Source organism: Oenanthe melanoleuca, chromosome 1 (genome assembly GCF_029582105.1).
Source record: "Oenanthe melanoleuca isolate GR-GAL-2019-014 chromosome 1, OMel1.0, whole genome shotgun sequence".
Taxonomy (NCBI): Eukaryota; Metazoa; Chordata; class Aves; order Passeriformes; family Muscicapidae; genus Oenanthe; species Oenanthe melanoleuca.
In genome coordinates this window covers 65,681,896-65,701,702 of record NC_079333.1, presented here as the reverse complement: position 1 = coordinate 65,701,702, position 19,807 = coordinate 65,681,896, and the positions used below count along the sequence as shown (strand labels likewise).

At 41.3% G+C, this 19,807-nt stretch overlaps 1 protein-coding gene across 1 annotated transcript; it reads left to right on the top strand.

The window, feature by feature from the left end:
• Positions 1-849: 849 nt before the first annotated feature.
• EDNRB (endothelin receptor type B) lies at positions 850-15,363 on the top strand. Its single transcript, XM_056493564.1, has 8 exons — positions 850-1,104; positions 1,293-1,724; positions 10,859-10,971; positions 11,136-11,340; positions 11,673-11,822; positions 12,728-12,861; positions 13,163-13,271; positions 14,779-15,363. The coding sequence occupies exons 1-8, from the start codon at positions 856-858 to the stop codon at positions 14,908-14,910; spliced, it is 1,524 nt and encodes a 507-aa protein (XP_056349539.1). The 5' UTR covers positions 850-855; the 3' UTR covers positions 14,911-15,363.
• The last annotated feature ends 4,444 nt before the right edge of the window (positions 15,364-19,807 follow it).

The window sequence follows — 19,807 nt, the reverse complement described above, 5'->3', positions numbered from 1 at the left end:
AAAGAGTATGTGGTTTTTAATGTTTTCCCATATGGGTATGTCAATAATGTAGGTGAGCAGGTTGCTTCTCTAACAAAGCCTGTCTATATTCATGATTTAGCTTCCAGAATGATTTAAGAAAAACGAACATCAGGGAGATATACACAGAGATGCTGAAAAACAGTTTTAAATTCAACTCTCTTTAGTTAGACATGCAATTGCGTCTAACCAGCAGAGGCTGTTCTTAGCCTCCACAAAATCCTATACAAATCTCTTTCCTCCTTTCCTTACGCTTCGCTGAAGGGGGCAACGACTGGAACGAGTTCACTGAGATCAGACGCCTTGCTAAGGCTGCCCAGAGCGGCAGCCAACGAGATAACCGAACTGCAGCTTCAGAGCAGCCAAAATACAGCTTCTGATGTGAGAAAGGTTTTGCGAAGCGCTTTAAAACGTGGCACTGAACTCGCAGAAGTTGTACAGGCAGCTTCTGCAGCGTGTGCGCCCCCCGGGCTGTGCAAGGGGGTTTCTGCAGCGGGGAAAATCCCCTACCCAGCTCCTGGGAGCGAGCCATGGACAGGACAGCGGGGAAGTGCCCTCCGCTTCCCAATTGTCCTCCAGCAATGCCAGTACCTCTTGTCACAACCCTCCCGAAAAATTGTTCGGAAACCTGCAAAGTTTTGCCTCTTCAGGCTGCCAGGTCAGCCTGGTACAAGACACGGGGGAGGTCGCAGGGCACCCCGGCCGGTGCCGAGGTCGGGAGCCCTCCGGCCGGGGGCTCTCCCGGCAGCGGCGATGGGAGGCTCCGCGGGCCGGCGGGCGGGGGTGGGCAGGGCTGCGCTGGGGGCGGAGGACGCGGGTGGGGTCTGGCTGTGACTGATGGGCCAGATGCGCTTGAATGTTTTAGAAAAGGGGGGGCCGTGCGCCGCCGGCGCGACTCTGGCTGGCGGACAGCGGGCTGTGCCGCAAGCGCCGGTGCCTGCCCTTCCCGAGCGGAGAGGCATCGCAGCGGCAGCAGCCGGGCGGGACACGCAGGCGGGACACGCAGGCGGGGCGCGGACAGCCGCGGGGCGCGTTCGGCTCGCCTGCCCGGCGGGCGGGAGGATCGGCTCGGCTCCGCTCGCCGAGGTGAGGGGGACACGAGCGGGGCACGCCGAGCAGGTCCGGCCGAGGGGCTGCTGGCCGCAGGTTCTCACCCGGCGCTGCTGTGCCGCCCGGAGCGCCAGCACCGCCGGGGACAGCAGCGCCCGGCCCCGCGGCAGCGAGCGGCGGGCGCGGTGTCCCGTGCTGACGCCCCGTCCCCTCTCTCCGCGCAGGTCGGCGCTGACGATCTGCCGTGCCGCACGGCCATGCCCGCCCTCCTGCTGCTGCTGCTGCTCCTCGGCTGCCGCGCCGCCGCCGAGGAGGGCGGCTCGCAGCTCCGGCCGGGCCCGGGCCGGCAGAGCGCGGCCCCCACGGCCGCGGCCCCCGCGCCGCACAACGCGTCCCGCCCGGGGGCGGCGGGGAGACCGCGCTCCGCCTCGCCGCCCATGTGCACCGGCCAGACCGAGATCAAGGAGACCTTCAAGTACATCAACACGGTCGTGTCCTGCCTGGTCTTCGTCCTGGGCATCATCGGCAACTCCACGCTGCTGCGGATCATCTACAAGAACAAGTGCATGAGGAACGGCCCCAACATTCTCATCGCCAGCTTGGCCTTGGGCGACCTGCTGCACATCATCATCGACATCCCCATCAATGTCTACAAGGTGAGGAGGGGCCGGGGATGGATGCGGGAGCGGGAGTGCGGCGGTCAGCCCTCGGTGCTCCTTTCCCGTCCTGCCTGGGAGACACCCGTGGACTTCACCTCACGACAAAACCCTGCCGGAGGGTGATGTTCTGGTCAGATGTGCTCACAGATGGCACCTTCTCTGTGCCACAGTCCCATCCCACTCCCTTCCAGGCTGGGAATAGGGCAGAATGGAGGTGGCCAAGCTCTGCCAATCACCTGGAAACAGGTGCTGTCGCAGGGATAAAGGATAAATTGGAATGGGCTGGTCGAGGAATGGAGGGGAGGCACAGAGGATGCTCTCCTGTGGTACCGCTTGGCCCCTTGTGCTCGGCTGTGCCAAGTTTGGTCATGGTACTTTACATGGGTCTATACAGTGCATTTTGGCACGGGGGCTTTTTTAGGAGGAACCAAGATGGCTCTGCTAAGCAGTTTTATACATCTCTTGGTTGGGAGACATGATGCTTTCCTGAGCTGTGATCCTTGCACCTTCAGTAGTCTGTGTTTTGACTTGGTAAGGATTGACATGGTGGGAGTACAGCCCCTGTCTTCTCTACCCAGCTTGTGCAATCCATTTGTCCTAAGGAATTAGTTGGACAGCTGAATCCAGCCTCTAGTTGTAATCTAGCACTCTCTGAGGTACACTGGAAATAGTAGAGCTCCTTCTGCTTTGGAAGTTTACTGTCTGGATCCCTGAATACCCACGAGTGACTTCATGAAGTCACATCTATCACCTTCACTTTGCATGCATGGCTGTAAACTAGGGGGTTTTACTTGTACTTTTAGAAAGCCACGTTGAAGAGACAGATTTTGAATTCATAATAAGTATTTCAGAAGCTGCTGAGAGAATATTCTCTCTTTAAACTTTTAAGTTATTTAAGTATTACAAAGCAGGGAATGTCATCATTGTGTTAAATTCATGATTCAGTTGATTTCAATGATAGTTCTCAGAGTTGAAGCTTCAGTGGTTTTTATCCTGTGCACTCTCTTAATTCTTGTGAGAGAAGTGTGCTCTTTTGAATGAAGATGGAATTTAGAAAACAAAACAACTGCTTTCAGAATGTGTTTTTCTAAAAAAATATATTGAACAAAAATATTCTTTTCATCTGTTCTCAGAAAAATGAAAATGATTAAATCAGTAACAGCTGCTCAGTATGAGACTTTGCAATGTCAGTGATAATTTCAGAATTAATGTTAATATGCAGTAATATATATCAGTTCTTATCTTGGTTGAATGTCACCAAGTGTATCATTACGGGTAGGTTGGAGCAGGAGGAATAAAGGGTCAGACTGATAACCAATGAATATTACACCAGCTGCAAGTCTGGGATTTTTATTGCACTGTTGATAATGCTAGGAGCTGTGCAATAGCTCTCAGGTGGTAAATCTCCCTCATTGCTACTCATCTTATAGAAAAGTCCATAATCACTTTATACTATTCCTTATAATAATGAGTGAAATATTTTCTATTTTAAGACAGTTTTTGAATAAATGCAAGTTTAAAAAAAAAAAAAAAGAGAAAAAGAAAAACACCTGTTACTGTGTTTATTTAATCAAAATTTTGATGGCAGTTTGAGTTGATAACTTTTCATCAACTCTACATCCCATTTCATTCCAGAGCAACAGGGAGAATGCATATAGTAATGCAATGAAAAACTGTCTTTGATCACTCAGCAGTACTGGAAGCAAAGGCTCCCTCAGCAAATCAAGGATACTTAGCAATTGTAACTTGCAGTTTGAAACAATTTAAGACTGCTTGAAACCGATCCAGATTCAGAATTTGCTACCGCATCATCAGCAAGGCAGCTGCATGAAACAGTGTGAGAGAAGTTCTCGTGTTAATAAGATGGCAGCAGTTCTTTCCACAACACTTGCCCTAGAAAGTGTGAAAGTGTCTGTGAATGCTTTCCAGACAGACCCGTAGGAGACAATTCAAAAGCTGCAGAAGATGCTGTAGAAGAAGTTTTTACTAGGTATTAAAAGGGATAACTACAAGAGATGCCCCCTGTGGCTGTTTAAGTGAATATATAAGCAGCTGAATAAGTGCACAAATGAAAATTGACGTCTCCTAAATCAAGGGTATCTAAAGAAAATCAGGTGTTACCTGGATAGGGAGGCAGATGCAGTCTGATGCATAAGATGCTAATAAGTCCATTACACTTCCTAAATTTGAATATCATGCAACGTGTTCAGTAGAAAATGGAAAATATCAGAATCTGTCACACAGTCAGGAAACTGGCTATGAGATGAGGGCATGTAGAGCCTGGCAGACCTTTTTGGCATTCTGGGTCCTGGTAAAAGGTCTGGCTTTGCTGGATCTCCGAGCTGCAGGATGGGAAGCAGAGGAAAGCCTGAGACAGTCATTCTGCAGTATATGTAATGTTTTGGCAGCGTAGATACTTTGCAAAATTGCTACTAATTGGATGTGCAGGTGATCTGTGCTGCTCCAGTAAACAGACTAAGTAAGCACGTCCTTGTTAATTTGAGGCTGCAAACAGCAATTAAGGAGCAGAAGGGTAGAGTAGGTGGTCAGTGAGCTTTTAATGTCCTTCCCTGCACTTAAACTTTGGAAGACAAGACTGTGGCAGCTTGTGCACCTGACAATACAGGTCTGGGCAGTTTATGCTGACTTTCCCAAATAAATAAAGTTGTTAAGTCCCAGGTCTAAGACACCCAAAACATCAGGACTGAAAATTCCAAACTTATACTAGCTTTGCCTCTCATGGGCTAAAAAAGCCATAATCAAATCACACACTAACATGCTTTCTCTTCTGATACACAAACAACATCTCTCTCTCTTACTTTGTGGTATTTATTCCTGTATATTAAATTGAATTAATTGTCATATCCCAGTGGAATTTTAACAAGGGGAGAAATCTAGGCTCTGCACATTATTGTGGAGCACTCTGAACTACCAAAAAATATCTGAGGAAGAATATCTACCTGGCATTACTGTCATAGGTTTCTTTTTCTCAGAGCGCAGTGGAAGAGTGGAGAAAAAAATTTCAAGGGGAGGAAAAAAATTCTGGTCTTTATCCAAGCCAGTAATCAAGGGCGAGAGTCAGCTTTGTAGGCACTGATTTATTTTCATTAACTTAATTTAAGGATTACATAAAAATTATGGTTAACATAATATGGCATTATCAGGCACTGGAAATACAAGAAAGGCCAGGTTAGGGACTCTATGTACCATGCAGACACAATTGGCTCCTTTTTAAATCCACCTATTCTCTGAAAAAGATGTCTATGGAAATTTATTTGTGATGAACTTACTATGACTCTTGTAATGCAAGTACCTGTAGGCCATGCCTTATGATAAAGCCAACCTATTTCTAACTTTCTAATCAAGGTGCTTCTCTTTAGAAAGGATTCTCATTATTCCATATTAGAACTCTTGGTTGCTGGTTCTTCTCATGTTAAAGATTGTGGCCATTTTATAGGAAGAAATGCATAATTTCCTTTCTTTCAATATCTGAACCACTTACTTGAGGTCTTGTAAAGTTCATCTCAGAATTTCTTACACAAAGTTTATTGATTTCTGACCATATTAAGCTAGAAGTCTGTTTTGCTTAAGAGCCCTTTATGGTGAGCAAGTGCAGGTTCAGAAAGATCTGAATTGTCCAGTGGAGGAGCCTGTCTGGACTCTGCAAGGCAGTGGCAGGGAACTCTGACTTTGTTCTGTGTTTAGATGGGAACAGTCCATTCAGAAGTCAAGTATATGAAGTAGTGGAAATATCTAAGTGCTGTTAAAAGTGCACATACACATGGTGGATCTCCAAATTGAAGTTAGATTATGCTAATATAGATTTGTAAATTGAAATTAGCTTCTTTCATTATGTATACATTTGCTGTGTATACATTCACATGTGTGAAAAATGCATGTGACAAATTTCAAAGCAAGTTTTGACCTGTTTTGGCTTTTTCTTCTACCCTGTATTTATGCATCCCAATCTAACAGCAGCATGGCTTTCTAAGTGGTTACTTTTGATGCAGTCCTTCCACCAGAGTTGTGAAATTGCAGAAATTTTTTACTTCAACAGCACATTACGAGGTTTCTGTCATTTTTAAGATGAGTGTATAAAATTACTTTATCTTAATTTTTTAAAATTAAGTTTCTAGCAGGAGTTATAATAAAGATCCAAGAAAAGAAAGGAATTGCATGTCTCAAGATTTTACACTGTTTATTGGATAGATCAGTAAAGAATTCCTAGTTATGCTTGATAGCAGGAAATATATTTTCTTGCCTAAAGGGGAGATCCTCACCCTCACTAAATAGTAATAACTTTGTAGTGTTGTCTAACTTATCCCTGACCATAACCTTAATTTCCTGGGCAAATTTTTGGTTTTGAAAAATGCTTGGTCCTGTAAAATATCTGCATGACCTCCCTGTGTAAAAAAAAAAAAAAAAAAACAAAAACAACGAAACGAGCAGGTGAAAATCTACGAGTCATTTCAGAGATACATAACAGAAAAACTGCTGTGTGTGAATTAAGTGTAGAGCTGCAGGTCTGGTTTGTCTTGTGCCTGCTGTTTATAATGATGAGAACCAAGTCCAGTGTCCTGAGAGCGAGGCTTGCTGTGAGCGCACGGCTTGGCGGAAGCGCGAATTCCTGCTCTGCCTTTCCCATGTGCATTCACTGCTCGGGACTGGAACACTGGCAGGAATATTCGCACGCTCCTGCTTCTTCCTGCCCCACTGCAGCCCGTGAGCAGCAGTGGGCTGGAGCCAGGTATCAGCCTTCTGGCAGGGGACCACAGCAGCTGAGCCCTGGAGCAGCACATGGTGCTCGCAGCCCGGCTCCTTCCAGCAGCAGATTGAGAACATCTCTCGGTTCTTGCACAACTGAGAGGAAGCAGAGTGGGAATTGTGGTTCGCAGGTGTGTCTGTGAATCACAGCATCTCTAGGGGTTTCTTTCCTAGTTCTGCAGCTTGCACATCAGTTTAGGCTCAGATCTGTCTGGTCTGAGAAAGCGTTGGCTAGGCATGCATCAGATGTATTGGTTCTTTTAAGTATGATTTCACTTCATTCTGCAGTGTTTTCCCTTCGCTTTTGATCTACTTAATCTTAAATACATAGTGCTGTTCAGCAATTAAATCTTCGCCTGTGTAGAATAACTGACTATAAAACATTGGAAAGGTCACTTGGAATACAGCCAGTGGCAGACTACTCTTGGCATCTTACTTATGAAAACACAACACTATTTTTCTCTTTGCTGCCACTTGGCAGTATCTCCTCTCACAGCTCCAAGTCATTTGTCATTTGTAAAATTACAATCTTTTTACAGCTACCCTATTGTGACTCATAAGAGAATAATTTTACTCATACAAAATTTCAATAGGCTACATCTATATTTCACTAAGAATTATCATTGTCCACAAAGGTGATGCTCCCAGATACTTTACATTGGATCCTCACTGTACTTCAAGGCTGTATTTGAAGGGAATAGCAATACAGAGAACAAAAAGAAACATCAAGAAAACATAGTTTTCTATATTTCATATTTTCCTTTTACTTTCTTAATGTTTTCAAGCTTTTGTTGTAAAGCATATCATTAACCATTTGCAATACCATGATAGAGAAATTTGTGACTCATGCATTAAAATGCTCAAATTTCACAATACATCAGCTGCAAGACATAAAGCACATGTTTTTGCAATCCAGTGCAGACAGCTGCATGTTCATTCTGCCCTGATACATACTGGCTGAATGAAAGTAATGTTTTTATGTTATGATAAACCGAAGCTAATGCACCCTTTCTCTCAGTAGACTGCATTCAGTCTATGTGCCACGCCTCAGTAATCCCAAACTGGAGCTGGCTCAAACCCAGTCAGTTTGGAGCACAGGTGTGACTGTCTGCACCTGAGAGATAAGTATTAGTTCAGGAAATCTACAACATGTGGCTGAACCGTTGTGATTTTAGGGAATAGAGGTAGGGAGTGTACACACAAACTAGATGTAAATAAAAGTTTTCAACAGATCCTGCTAATAGAGATTTGACCAAAGTTCTGCATTTCAGTTACAAAGAAAATAATATTTTACTTCAAAGTGCTTTTTTAATGATATCAATTAGTCTAGGTATCATTCAGATATGTAGGGTGTAAATTTAGAATGCATGTAATTATTCACATTACAGTTTTAATAGTAGATGGTTACTGTCACCCCCTTACAGAAATTCAGAAGTCATCTCAGGGAGAAGCTTTACTGAAAATACTTTAATTACAGACTCTGTTATTTTCCCACATCCCATAAGCAAAAGATACTGTATGGTTATTACAACCTCATCCCTACTTCCTCTGTTTTATTACTTTCCATAAAATTATTGAGAAACATAAATCCTTAGAATTTATTTCTCTGCTTCATTTCTACAGAGGCATTGTGTTTATTGTCTTACTTAAGTAGATCATTGAAGAAATAGAAATCTGGGCTATTTTGCAGTTTGTCTATTGCTGTTCTTTTAAAGATTCCAGTACAACACAGAGCTAAATCAGGTATTTGGAGATATTCTGGCACCTGAAAATACTGGTGGGCACTTCACAGAGATTTCCAAAATCCCGTGTTCAAATAAAACTATATTTAAATTATATCAGGACTCTTCAAAAGACTCTCATGGACCATGTAAGTCCTTAGATGGACATGTATGTTTGCATAAGGACTTTGCTCAACCAAACCAATGTGATCAGGCATCTCTCTGGCTACCTTCAATTATAGGATCACAGAATAATTAAGGTTGGCAAAGATCTCTTAAGATCATCAAGTCCAGCTGTCAGCTCTATCATCACTGTGGTCATCCCTGAACCACGTCCCCAAGAGCTACATGTACATGTCTATTCTTCCCTGAGCAGCCTGTTTCAATGCTCAACAGCCCTTTCAGTGAAATTTTTCCTGATATCCAATCTAAACTTTCCCTGGTGCAACTTTAGGCTGTTTCCTCTTGTCCTGTTTTTTCTTACTTGGAGAAGAGGCCAACCCCCACTTTATTACAGCCTCCTTTCAGGCAGTTGTAGAGAACAACAAGATCTCTTCTTCTCCAGACCAAATAATCCCAGCTCCCTCAGATGCTTTCATGCAACTTATTCTCCAGACCCTTTACCAGCTTTGTTGCTCTTCTCTGAACAGACTCCAGCACCTCAACCCCAATGTCCTTCTTGTAGTGAGGGGCCCAGAACTGGACACAGCACTCGAGGTGTGGCCTCACCAGTGCTGAGTACAGGTGCAGTCATTGTTCTGGTCCTTCTGATACAGGCCAGGATGCTGTTTGCCTTCTTGGCCACCTGGGCACACTGATGGCTCCTGTTCAGCCAGGTGTTACTGGAACTCCCAGATCCTTTTCTGATGGATCTTTCCAGCCACTTCCCCACTACTCCTCCTGCCTGTAGCACTTCTTGGGGCTGTTGTGACCCGACTCTTGTTGAACCTCATACCCTTGGCCTTGGCCCATCAATCCAGCCTGTCCAGAACCTGCTTAGAGACTTTGTTGCCTTTCTGGTTCCTAGAAACCTCCACTCAGTATGATGAACCGTTCTGCCATTCTTGCAACCCTCTTAAATGAGTTGTTTGAAGAGGCCCGAGCCAAGGGATTTTCCAGTCTCTTTTGGGTAGACATCATTCTTCCTTCTCATTTTCCATTTTGTAGCCCTGTATCTGCAACAGATTCCAAAGACTTCATTTGAAGAAAGTTATGAAAAACAGAGATGGGCTTAGATAATCTAATTACAGAAACTCCAAAAGTTTACTCTTCTATACAACAATTGCGTCTATTTCTTGGCACAGCCCTTGTTGTGGAGAATGTTGTTTTAATGAAAACTGGAAGATTTGGCTGCTGCTCTGGTGTATTTGACCATCAAAGAAGCTCACAGCAGAGTTCAAAGGCTAAATGTTGCTAAACTGAGGCTACAGACATTTGTCTGTTCATAGACTCAGCTGTGAGGAAGGTGCTTTCTCTGTCCAGTAAATCTTTTCCCCTAAATTAGATAAGATGTGCAGCTGGGGATGTGACAGGATTTCCATTAAAGTGTGTGATTCAAAATATTAAGTCAGCCAACCTGAAGTGCATTGCACTGTTTTCTCTATTTATTAGTACTTAGAGATATGCTGAATGTGCAAATAGTCCTTTATATAATACATTTATATAATACAGAACATTGGTAAACTGGTCAATAAAGGGTATTAATGAGGGATTCATCTGATGTTTTTACCTGCTGCAAAACATTTAGATCAAACTATCTGCCTATGTTCCTTGAGTGTCCAGCGGGTCCTTTTATTTGTTATCAGATAGTTAGCCAAAAATTGTGGGAGATACATTTCTCTCCAGTGTTTCCTGACTTCTCAGCTGATGGTGCCTAGACACTAAGCTTCAAATAAACCCCAACCCAGATATGCAGCTACGGCCTATGCCCCTGTTCTGATCAGCCTCAAGTAATTCTCTGTATTTCTGGTCAAGGGTGTGTTATTTGGAACTTGTAAGAACAGCAATGAACAGTCAAGGCAGATAAAGCAAATTCAAAGAAGAGGAAGATCCTCACCTGCTCTGTCATTTTTTCCCATGAACACTGGAGTGATGAAGTTAGAAGTAAAAGGAGTGGAGTTTGCAGGGCTTAAGGAGGCAGGACTGAGACTTAAGTGATAGCCTTGTCCCACCAGGGAGTGACTACACTGCTGCTGTCTGGTTTTTAGGGCACACACCTCAGGGGCTCCCTCATGAAAAGGTTCTTCTTGACGAAGATTTGCATAAAATTGTAAAATGGTTTGACTTTAGAGGCTGTCTAGTTCCAACCTCCAAGGCATGGAGGGACACCTTTCAGTGGACCAGTGCCCTGTCCAACCTGGCCTGGAACACTTCCACAGGTGGGGCATTCAGAGTTTAAAGCCGTTCCCTCCTTGTTCTATGACTAAGTGCCCTTGTAAAAAGTCCCACTCCAGCCTTCTTCAGGCCCCCTTTTGGTACTGAAAAGTTGCTACAGGATCTGCCCCATGCCTTCTCTTCTCCAGTCTGAACAAACCCCATTCAGCCTGGCTTTTTAGGGCAAGACCTGGTGGAAAACAGTCAAGACAGAACTCCATGTTTCAGCTTTGGGAATTTTTTTTTTTAATAATTATTGTTTTCTTTTCACAGCTGCTTGCAGAGGACTGGCCCTTTGGTGTTGAAATGTGCAAATTAGTGCCCTTCATTCAGAAGGCATCAGTGGGCATCACAGTGCTGAGTTTGTGTGCCCTCAGTATAGACAGGTGAGACCCATTTTCCATTAAAGTCTCTAATTTGTTTTGTATACGGGCATTGGCTCAACTTCACCTTTCCCCTCAGCTGATACAATGCAAATAAGATTAATTTAAGCCAGTTAAACTGGAGTTTTCTCATATTTTGAATTTGTAAATGTGTGCTGTTGTTTCAGGTACCGAGCAGTCGCTTCTTGGAGTCGCATTAAAGGAATTGGAGTGCCAAAGTGGACTGCTGTGGAAATTGTCCTGATCTGGGTCATATCAGTGGTACTGGCTGTTCCAGAAGCTATTGCATTTGACATGATTACAATGGAGTACAGAGGAAGGTATCTTAGAATCTGCTTGCTTCACCCCACGCAGAAAACATCCTTTATGATGGTAAGTTACATTTATAAAATCTCTGGGAGAGTTCCTTGGGTCTTCACAGTATTGTGTGAACTGTAATGTGCACAGGTGTATGTGACATGTAGGTGAATATAATGTTCAAATGAAATACTGACATTTCTGAAGCATACTAAGTTCTAAGAAGAACATTCAGAAATCTTTGACTTTTTGTGGGCTTTGAACATACTGCTGTCTTGTCCTGTTTTCTCACTTGTAATGTACACCTTACATAAATGTCAGGACAGACTGACCAATTAGTTACAGCACACTTAGCAAAATGTTCTGCATTTAATTCCTATGTTTTTGCTTTACTTCTTTCTTTACAGTTTTACAAGCAAGCTAAAGACTGGTGGCTGTTCAGCTTTTACTTCTGTTTGCCACTGGCTATCACAGCATTTTTCTATACTCTCATGACTTGCGAGATGTTACGAAAGAAAAGTGGGATGCAGATTGCTTTAAATGATCACTTAAAACAGGTAAAAATTTATCCCTGTCCACTCTCTAACTGTAGACAGGCTAACTAATAACTTTATTGATTTTCCTGCCACATCATTCTGTTCTTGTATGACTTCAGGATTAGAAGTGGTGCTGCTGAACTCATATACATATGTATGCATCAGAGCCCTAAGGAACCTAAGGTTTTAACTGCAAATCACAAAATTAGTTCTTTCTTGTTTGGTTTTAATATATCAGGTTTTGTAGGTTTTATTTCTTCTTTGCTATAATGAGGGTTGGCTGTTTTGTAATGCAAACTGAAATCATGCTCTAGTCTAGTAGGTGTTGCTATAAAACTGTTAATTATTTTGAAGCAAGTTCTTGCTGAACCCTAGTGTGGTTAGCAGTATGTTAGCAGAACAAAACATATTCCAGCATACATTCCAAGGTGTGCCCCAGACACAAACGTCAGACATCACTAGAATTAGACTCTGTTTGTTCTATAATGTGTATTTGTGCTCCTTTCCTCCTACCTGGTTAGAACTATAATTGGAATCTCTTGGGGCATTTAAAATAAGATGTGAGATCAAAGCACAAGGAAATGCAATTGAAAACTAGCTTGTTTTGAAAGTGATGGGGGAGACAAATATGTTCTTAATTTTAATTTAAATTATTGCTTAAATAATGTTTTCATGACCTCGATTTTTTCGTATTATTACTCATACTTCTTGAAATAAGGGATACATCAAATCAGTGCGAGACATCTAAAACAATAGAAAAGATCAAGCACATATTCCAGGAAAACAAGCTATTTGATGTTTTCCTAACTCCTATTTTGATAGGCTTTTTTATCCTGTTTATTAAACATTTGGATATTAGAAGACAACAACAATCCAGAGAGGGAGAATGGAACTGTAATACTGTTCTGTCCAATTTTCTTTCTCAGAGACGTGAGGTGGCCAAAACTGTGTTCTGTCTGGTACTTGTTTTTGCCTTGTGTTGGCTCCCACTTCACTTAAGCAGAATCTTGAAACTCACTATTTATGATCAGAAGGACCCCAACAGATGTGAACTTTTAAGGTGAGAATGCAAAAATAAAATGTCTGTATATTGTGGGCATTCTCCATAAGCATATTTGGATTTCCTATTAAACTAGTTTAGTCTGCATGTCTAGAGTTGTCCCTGCTTCTTCATCAGGTTTCACTCCAATAGCAGAGAAATAAAATTGTGAAGAATTCCCTTTCTTTTCTCCATCTTCTTCCTGATCCTGTTTGGGACTATTCTGTCATGTGGTGAAACCAAGTCCAATTTCCATAGTTGTAAACCTCTACTAAGCCTTTTCAAAGCAAATGAGAAGTGTCTCACTTTAATTTCCACACAGCTTTTTTCTTGTGATGGACTACATTGGCATTAACATGGCTTCACTGAACTCCTGCATCAATCCAATAGCTCTGTATTTGGTGAGCAAAAGATTCCAAAACTGCTTCAAGGTAAGTGGCTGCTGGGAGTTGCTCCTCTAGTTAAAAGATGATGTCAGTAGTAAAATTCATTCCTTAACATGTTTTAAATGGTCATTACATATTACTTTAAATTTGAATTGGGTTATGGTAAATGTTCTCTCTCGCTCCTGCTGAAGCTCCGTAGGAAGGAGCTAAGGTTTGATGGGAACAAAAAGAGAAAGCAAAAGAGCAGAGTGTACAATAAACCCTCTGGGGACCATGCTAATCAGTGCTACATCACTTCCTGACTGAAGCTGGCACCCAGCTACTCCCAGTGCACTGACAAAGCAGACTGGGGCTGAGCTGCAGAGATTCACGTAGCCACATCCTCTGCATCCTGGCAGGGAGGGTGCTGACCCTGGGCTCCCTCATCCTGGCTGAGCACATCAATCAGTCATGCAAGGCCTTTCCAGCACCAATGTTTTATGAGACAGACCTGTTTGCAGCTCTGGCTTGAGTGAAGAGAGCTGGGCACTAACTCTCCACACAGGGTTTCAGGCTCTGGATTGCACATAGTCTGCAGCCCATCAGTCCTTCAGCCTTCGTGTCTGCTTGGAAAATGTGAAGATTTGGGCTTTCTTTGTGGACCCTTGGTATCTTTAGACACTGTGTTGGAGTCCTTACATTGCCTATACTAGATTTTTAGATCTAAATTGTTAGATTTTTTTCTTTCCTTGCCAGGCATTTAGCCACTGGCTACAGCTAGAGTTATTACCTGGCTTTTAAAATTCCTTACTAGCAAGATGGAAACATCTTTCAGTCAGTAGCCAGTCAGCTCTACATCTAGTAATGGTAATGCATTTCCCACATCATTGTGACAGCACAGGTTGCAGAGGTTTGAGTGTTGGTCTTGTCTGCCCTGTCTGTGCTGCTGGCTCCCTGAAAGAGTCACTGGAGCTGAGAGCACCTAAGAGATCTCCAGCATCCTGGGCGTGGAAGTAAGTGGGTGTGAGGAAGGCACTTCCAGCACCCAAAGGCCAGACAGGACCATGAGAAAAACCAGTACATCTAGTAAATGTATGAGCTGTATACAGGTTTTCACCCTTCTTCTAACTTCTCATTTTTCCACCTCAGAACAATGATGTAAATAGCAGCATCTTACTTAGAAAACATAGATCAGAATACTTTTTTTTTTTTTTTTTTTTTTTTTCCCGAAGAAAGATTATCAGAGAAGGGATAATAAAGAGTAATAATTCTATTTTCAGATGCATTTAGAATTGCAGATTTGAAGGGGTATGTGTGTGGCTGTTAGTATATATAACTACTCAGTATAACTCCTCCTGTACTCCAGAAGTATGGTTGTTAGAGGGGCCATTTGAGCAGCTCAGAGTTGAGCCCCATTTCTGTGCTTTATGCTCTAATCCCAGAACAGCAGCGTGCACCTTTGCCATTTCCTACTGTACCCCTGAGAAAGGGCAGCTTTTCAGTGCATTTTGCCACAGTGCCATTTGTGCAGATACAGAGTGATGTAAAATGTTTATTTCTTTTATTTTAACAGTCATGCTTGTGTTGCTGGTGCCAATCCAAAGATCTGCTGTCCCTGGAGGAGAGGCAGTCCTGTTTAAAGTTCAAAGCTAATGATCACGGATATGATAATTTCCGCTCCAGTAACAAGTACAGCTCTTCATAAAGCAAGAGTAAAAGGTATATTCTCTTACATTGATACTGGTGCCTTTTTAAGTAAAAGTGGCAATTACTTTTAACAAGATGGTAACATCCAGAATAATCTAGTTTTATATTTGCACAAAAAAAAGAACATTTAAAAAATTGCCTTAAAACTGTATCACGCTGAAAATCATGGACATTTATGAAATCATCATTTATGGAACATGAAGAAAAGCATGGGAAGAACAAGTCATTGTTAGCACTTGAATACTTTTGAATCAGCACTTCCAAATGATCCCCATTTCCTGTACTTTAAGTGATCGTTTGTATTCTCTGTAACAGTTGTAGGAACTGAAGTCACAGTAATTATTAAGCAGCATAATATCAAGTTAATTGGATCAAAGCCATTATTATATATAACTCAATGTATTATCTTTTATAAAGCAAATTAACCACTATCACTATTGTGAGTTTTTTTTTAAATAAAACAAAATGCTTTGTAATAGAAGTCTAAATGTTAAAAAGTAGAATTTTTATCAGGTATATTATTGAGGTAGCTACTGAAAATATTAAATGATGCAGTAAAGCCAAAAGTGCATTTTACTTTGATGACTGTTTTTACCTATTATTGTCAGAAGGAACCTCCCAAGGGCTCCATAAATTTCTTTCTGTAGCCACTGTGCATCTTCAGTGCATTTGCCAGCACTTTGGGTATGAGTATTTGTGTTTACTGATAGCAAAGGAGACAAAACCACACCAAAAGCAAAAAATTAATACTAGAAGAAACGTGCAGACAACAGCTATTATTTCAGCAATTTTTAGTTGAAAACAAATGGATTGTATCCTGTGTAAAAAGTGGGCATTCCAGAGCCTGATGGTTCTTTACTGGAGATACTTTTGTGACATTTTACAACTGTTTTTGCAATCCAAATACTGTCTTGGAGCAAATTTTTTTGGAAATAGTGGGTGGAAAAAATGTCACCAAGGTAAAAGGAGAGAATTTGAACTTCTATCTTCATTTAGATGTAAGTTTTCATAAAGAAAATAATTCATGAACTGTACTTCTAGAGAACAATATATGTAGCATACTCATTTTCATACTGTTTAAAAATATATTCTGCTTCTGTAGTTCCATATTTTTGGGCATAAGAAGATGTGTGATTAGTTTCTGCTTCTGTAAATAGTTCAGTGAAATGTAATTAATTGTAAAGTATTAAGATATGGGCAGGACCCTGCAAGAACAGAAAAAGATAAAGATGCCTGTAGTAAACATGATGTGTGTTGCCGGGAGCAATGCATATTTTGTATATACATGACAGGTCATTCTTTGACTTTTCATTTCCTGTTAAGTTGTTACAGATGTCCCCAAAGACTTATTAACATATTTCATGCACTAAGGCATGAGTTTTTCAAGAAAAATTGTCATATAACATGCTTTTATAAAAGACATGTTTTCAATAGGCTGGGTATTTTATTATAATAAAATTATTTATCAAAACTCAGGATTTTTTTATATTTTAAATTTCCAGATTTCACATATAAGGATTTTTACCTTTTTTTCCAGTCTTGATTGACTTCAAATTTTTTACTGAAATGCCTTAAATGTGCTCAGGATGAAAACAGCTTCTATTAACATGTTCACCTGATGTTACCTTAGATGGGTTTCTGACTTTAGGTAGCTACAGCTACCTTGCAGACAACTAAAAACAGGGTGGTGAGCCCCATTCCTGGTGTTGCTCCCATCAAAAGCTGTGAGTGAATGCTTGTGTAATCAATCTGAGGAGGACCCCTGCACATGCATTTGTGTGTGAGTGTGTGTGAGTGTGCAGGTGTGCAGGTGTGTGTGGTGTGTACCATGAGGTTGCTGTTACTATCTTGCTGCAGCACATCCACTCAGCTGCTATAATGCTGAATTTTTATACAGGTAAATCTCTTTTAGGTTCCCTTCTTTACACTTTTACCTTAATTTTCATGGTAACTTTCTCACAGTAAGCCATGAATATCACTTCACTTCACCCTACCTGATCTATTTCTGTGAAATGCGTTTCATCTATTAAGGATGGATAATAAGTGAAATCCCCAATTTGATACTGATCAGTATTATTTTCATTGAGTTATATAATTACAATACTGTACATGTATATTATTGTTATTTTTATTTAAAATATAGCTGCTGTATTGGCAACTGTGTAACATACTTTTCATTTTTTCCTGGACTAATTCTTTGTTAAGTCCTGCTAAGTCAGATATTTACGCTTTGCAAATAAAGGCCATAAATACTGCCCCTTTTAAGGTTCATATATAAATATTAGTTCACTCTTTGTCATTTTTTCAGTATTATTCAAAGCAGTATTTTTATGGAAACTTTCATTTCCTGTAATAAAAAGTTTTAAAACTTCTGTTCTTATGCATTTCTAAGATTAAATCTCTTAAAACTCCACACAGGTGTTTTCTGAAATCCTCAGCACAGTTCCTCCATTCACTGAAATCAGTAAACATTTAACCATTCAATTCAGTTCAAGCAGAATTAGGGCCCAACATAGCTCTTTAAAAAACCTATCTGAAATTTGCTACTTTAAACAGAAGAGGAGAAAAATCTAAACATTTTCTTTTTAAGGATTTGTTTAGAAAACATAGGATAAGAGGGAGAAATCAACTTGTAGGGTGAGACATCCAGTCCAGTGCTCTCTAATCCTCAGAGGAGGGTCACAGGTAGCAGAACAATTTCCCAGAGACACAGGCACCCTTGTAGGAGTTCAATGTTCTTGCCCAGAGTGGTGTGACAGAGTCGGAGTCATCTGTCTGTGGTCTGAAGAGTTCACACAGAATGGCTCAAGATAAAAAAAATAACTTGTGAGAAACTACATCACAGCTCTGTGTTTTGCCTTCAGATAGCAGTTAGATTTTAGTTCTCCAGTTGCTCTGAATTCTGCCTAAACTGAACTGAAACACTGGCACTGCACCTCAGAGAATCAAGTCCAAAAGTTGATGATTGTGGAGCATCTGCTATGAACTGTGACATTTCAGTGTCCCAAACAGATCTTCATCAAGACACAGCTGGCTTAGCAAGAGAATGTTGTATGTACTGAAATAGTATTTAAAGGACTTTTAAAAATTTTTTGTATAGCTGTGTAAAATAATTCTATATTTCATTTTCTGTGATCACTTAAAATAGCAACTTCTGTAGATAAAGCGGCGTAAACATTCTAAATTACCAATAAAATATTTGTAATTTGGATTCATTACAAAAAAGACGTCTGACCTTTTTTTCTCCTAGGGGGTCCCATTTAATTGTTAAAGAGTGACAGTGATGTAAAAACAAGTAAGCAGCCCTATCTAAATATCAAAGCTTTTGGTTGGGATGGTTTTATATAGCTGTTTGAAAACTGGAGAGAGCTCAGACTTGCATAGCGTTGTAAAATTGTCTGATGTTTATTGGAACAATCATGCCTATCTTTGCTCTGCTTGTTTTTGCTCAGAACGTCAGTCACAATCTGTTCTCTACACACCCTTATATAGTCACAAATTCTCTTGTGTTTGGGACATCATGAATAAAAGGCAAGAAGCTTTTAGTTCATTAATTTAGAAGTTTATGCACTCCATGCTGGAATATGCCACATGAAAACCATCATCCCTTTGTATGCTGACAGTGTAATTTTATGTATATTTTAATTTATCTTTCTTGAAGCAGTGGGAAACTGTATCAGACTGAATATGCTGTAACTGGTCAAATACATAACTTTATTTACTTGTGGTATCTGTACATCCCAAAATATGTTTGGTGCTACTGATGTTTTGTTCCAAATAGTTAAGTTTCCTTCTGTTTACTTGGTGGCCTGTTACATCCAGGTAGATTTGGGTTTTTTCATGGTCCCAGGACCTTTAGCACATGGTTTCAAGTTTCCTGTGCCTAGAACGGAGCCACCTGTGGAGATGAGATCCCTTGCAAGAAAATTTTCTATTTAGTATCTCTCATGGCCTCTTGACTTCCTTTCCCTTTATCTTGTGCTATGGTCCAAGGTCTTCACCAACCTCTCATCATGAGGAAGCAATTTTTTGCACGTTTTCTTTAAGACCCTAAAGCCTTCTACAGGTAGTCCATAACTGCAGCTTGTTGTCAATTTTCTAAACTTGCTAGAACTTTCCCAGTGATGTGCATGTACTTGTATCTTATGTTCTTCAAACATTGACCAAAACACTTACTCTGACCATTCTTGAGCAGGGCAGATTTGGCATTGGTGTTGGTGGAGCAGGATGGTCCAGCTGGTAACCTGTGGCTGGGTCTGGTCCACAGAGTGGTTCACATTTTATTGCACTGTCCTGTAGCCTCCTCTGACCACCATCTTCTTGTTCTGTGCTCAAGAAGACAGTGGAGTTCTCCATGTACGTGCCATGCTCTTGGGTTTGTTTCTAAGCCGAGTTACTGAACACTTCAGAAGACCAAGGCAGACAAAAGGACTCAAAAGTGCTGTCATTAAATAAACCATGACATCTCTTTGGTCTTCCTAAATACTGTCCTTTAGCTATGAAGGCAGCAAAAAGGCACCATGTACCCCTCCCCTTTTCTTACTAAGAAAAATCTACTGTAATGGAAAGTAAAACCTTCAGGAATTACTGTTCTGCCTTAGTGATCAGCATCCTTAACCTTCCTGAAATTGTGACAATCCAAGGATGTCCTTTGATTGTGGGAGGAAGTATCTGGAAGGAATTTTAAAGTACTATGTGGCCAGTAGCCAGATGCATCAATATCTATATGATACCCATCAGTAGATACCTTCAGCTTCAGTGTTTGCATCTTGTGTAGCCACCCTAGAGGAGTGCTTTAGAAAAAAGTGGGAGTCAAATCCTGAAACCCACTAAAACCCAAAAGGACACAGTGATGAGAAATTAGGGTAACCAGACCTTCTCCAGAAACCACATCC

Excerpts from the sequence above, each read along its gene's own strand:
- EDNRB (XM_056493564.1), top strand. The coding sequence starts at position 856 with ATGGGCCAGATGCGCTTGAATGTTTTAGAAAAGGGGGGGCCGTGCGCC. Across the intron at positions 11,341-11,672 it reads AGAAAACATCCTTTATGATG|TTTTACAAGCAAGCTAAAGA; the intron begins GTAAGTTACATT and ends CTTTCTTTACAG. Across the intron at positions 13,272-14,778 it reads GATTCCAAAACTGCTTCAAG|TCATGCTTGTGTTGCTGGTG; the intron begins GTAAGTGGCTGC and ends TTATTTTAACAG.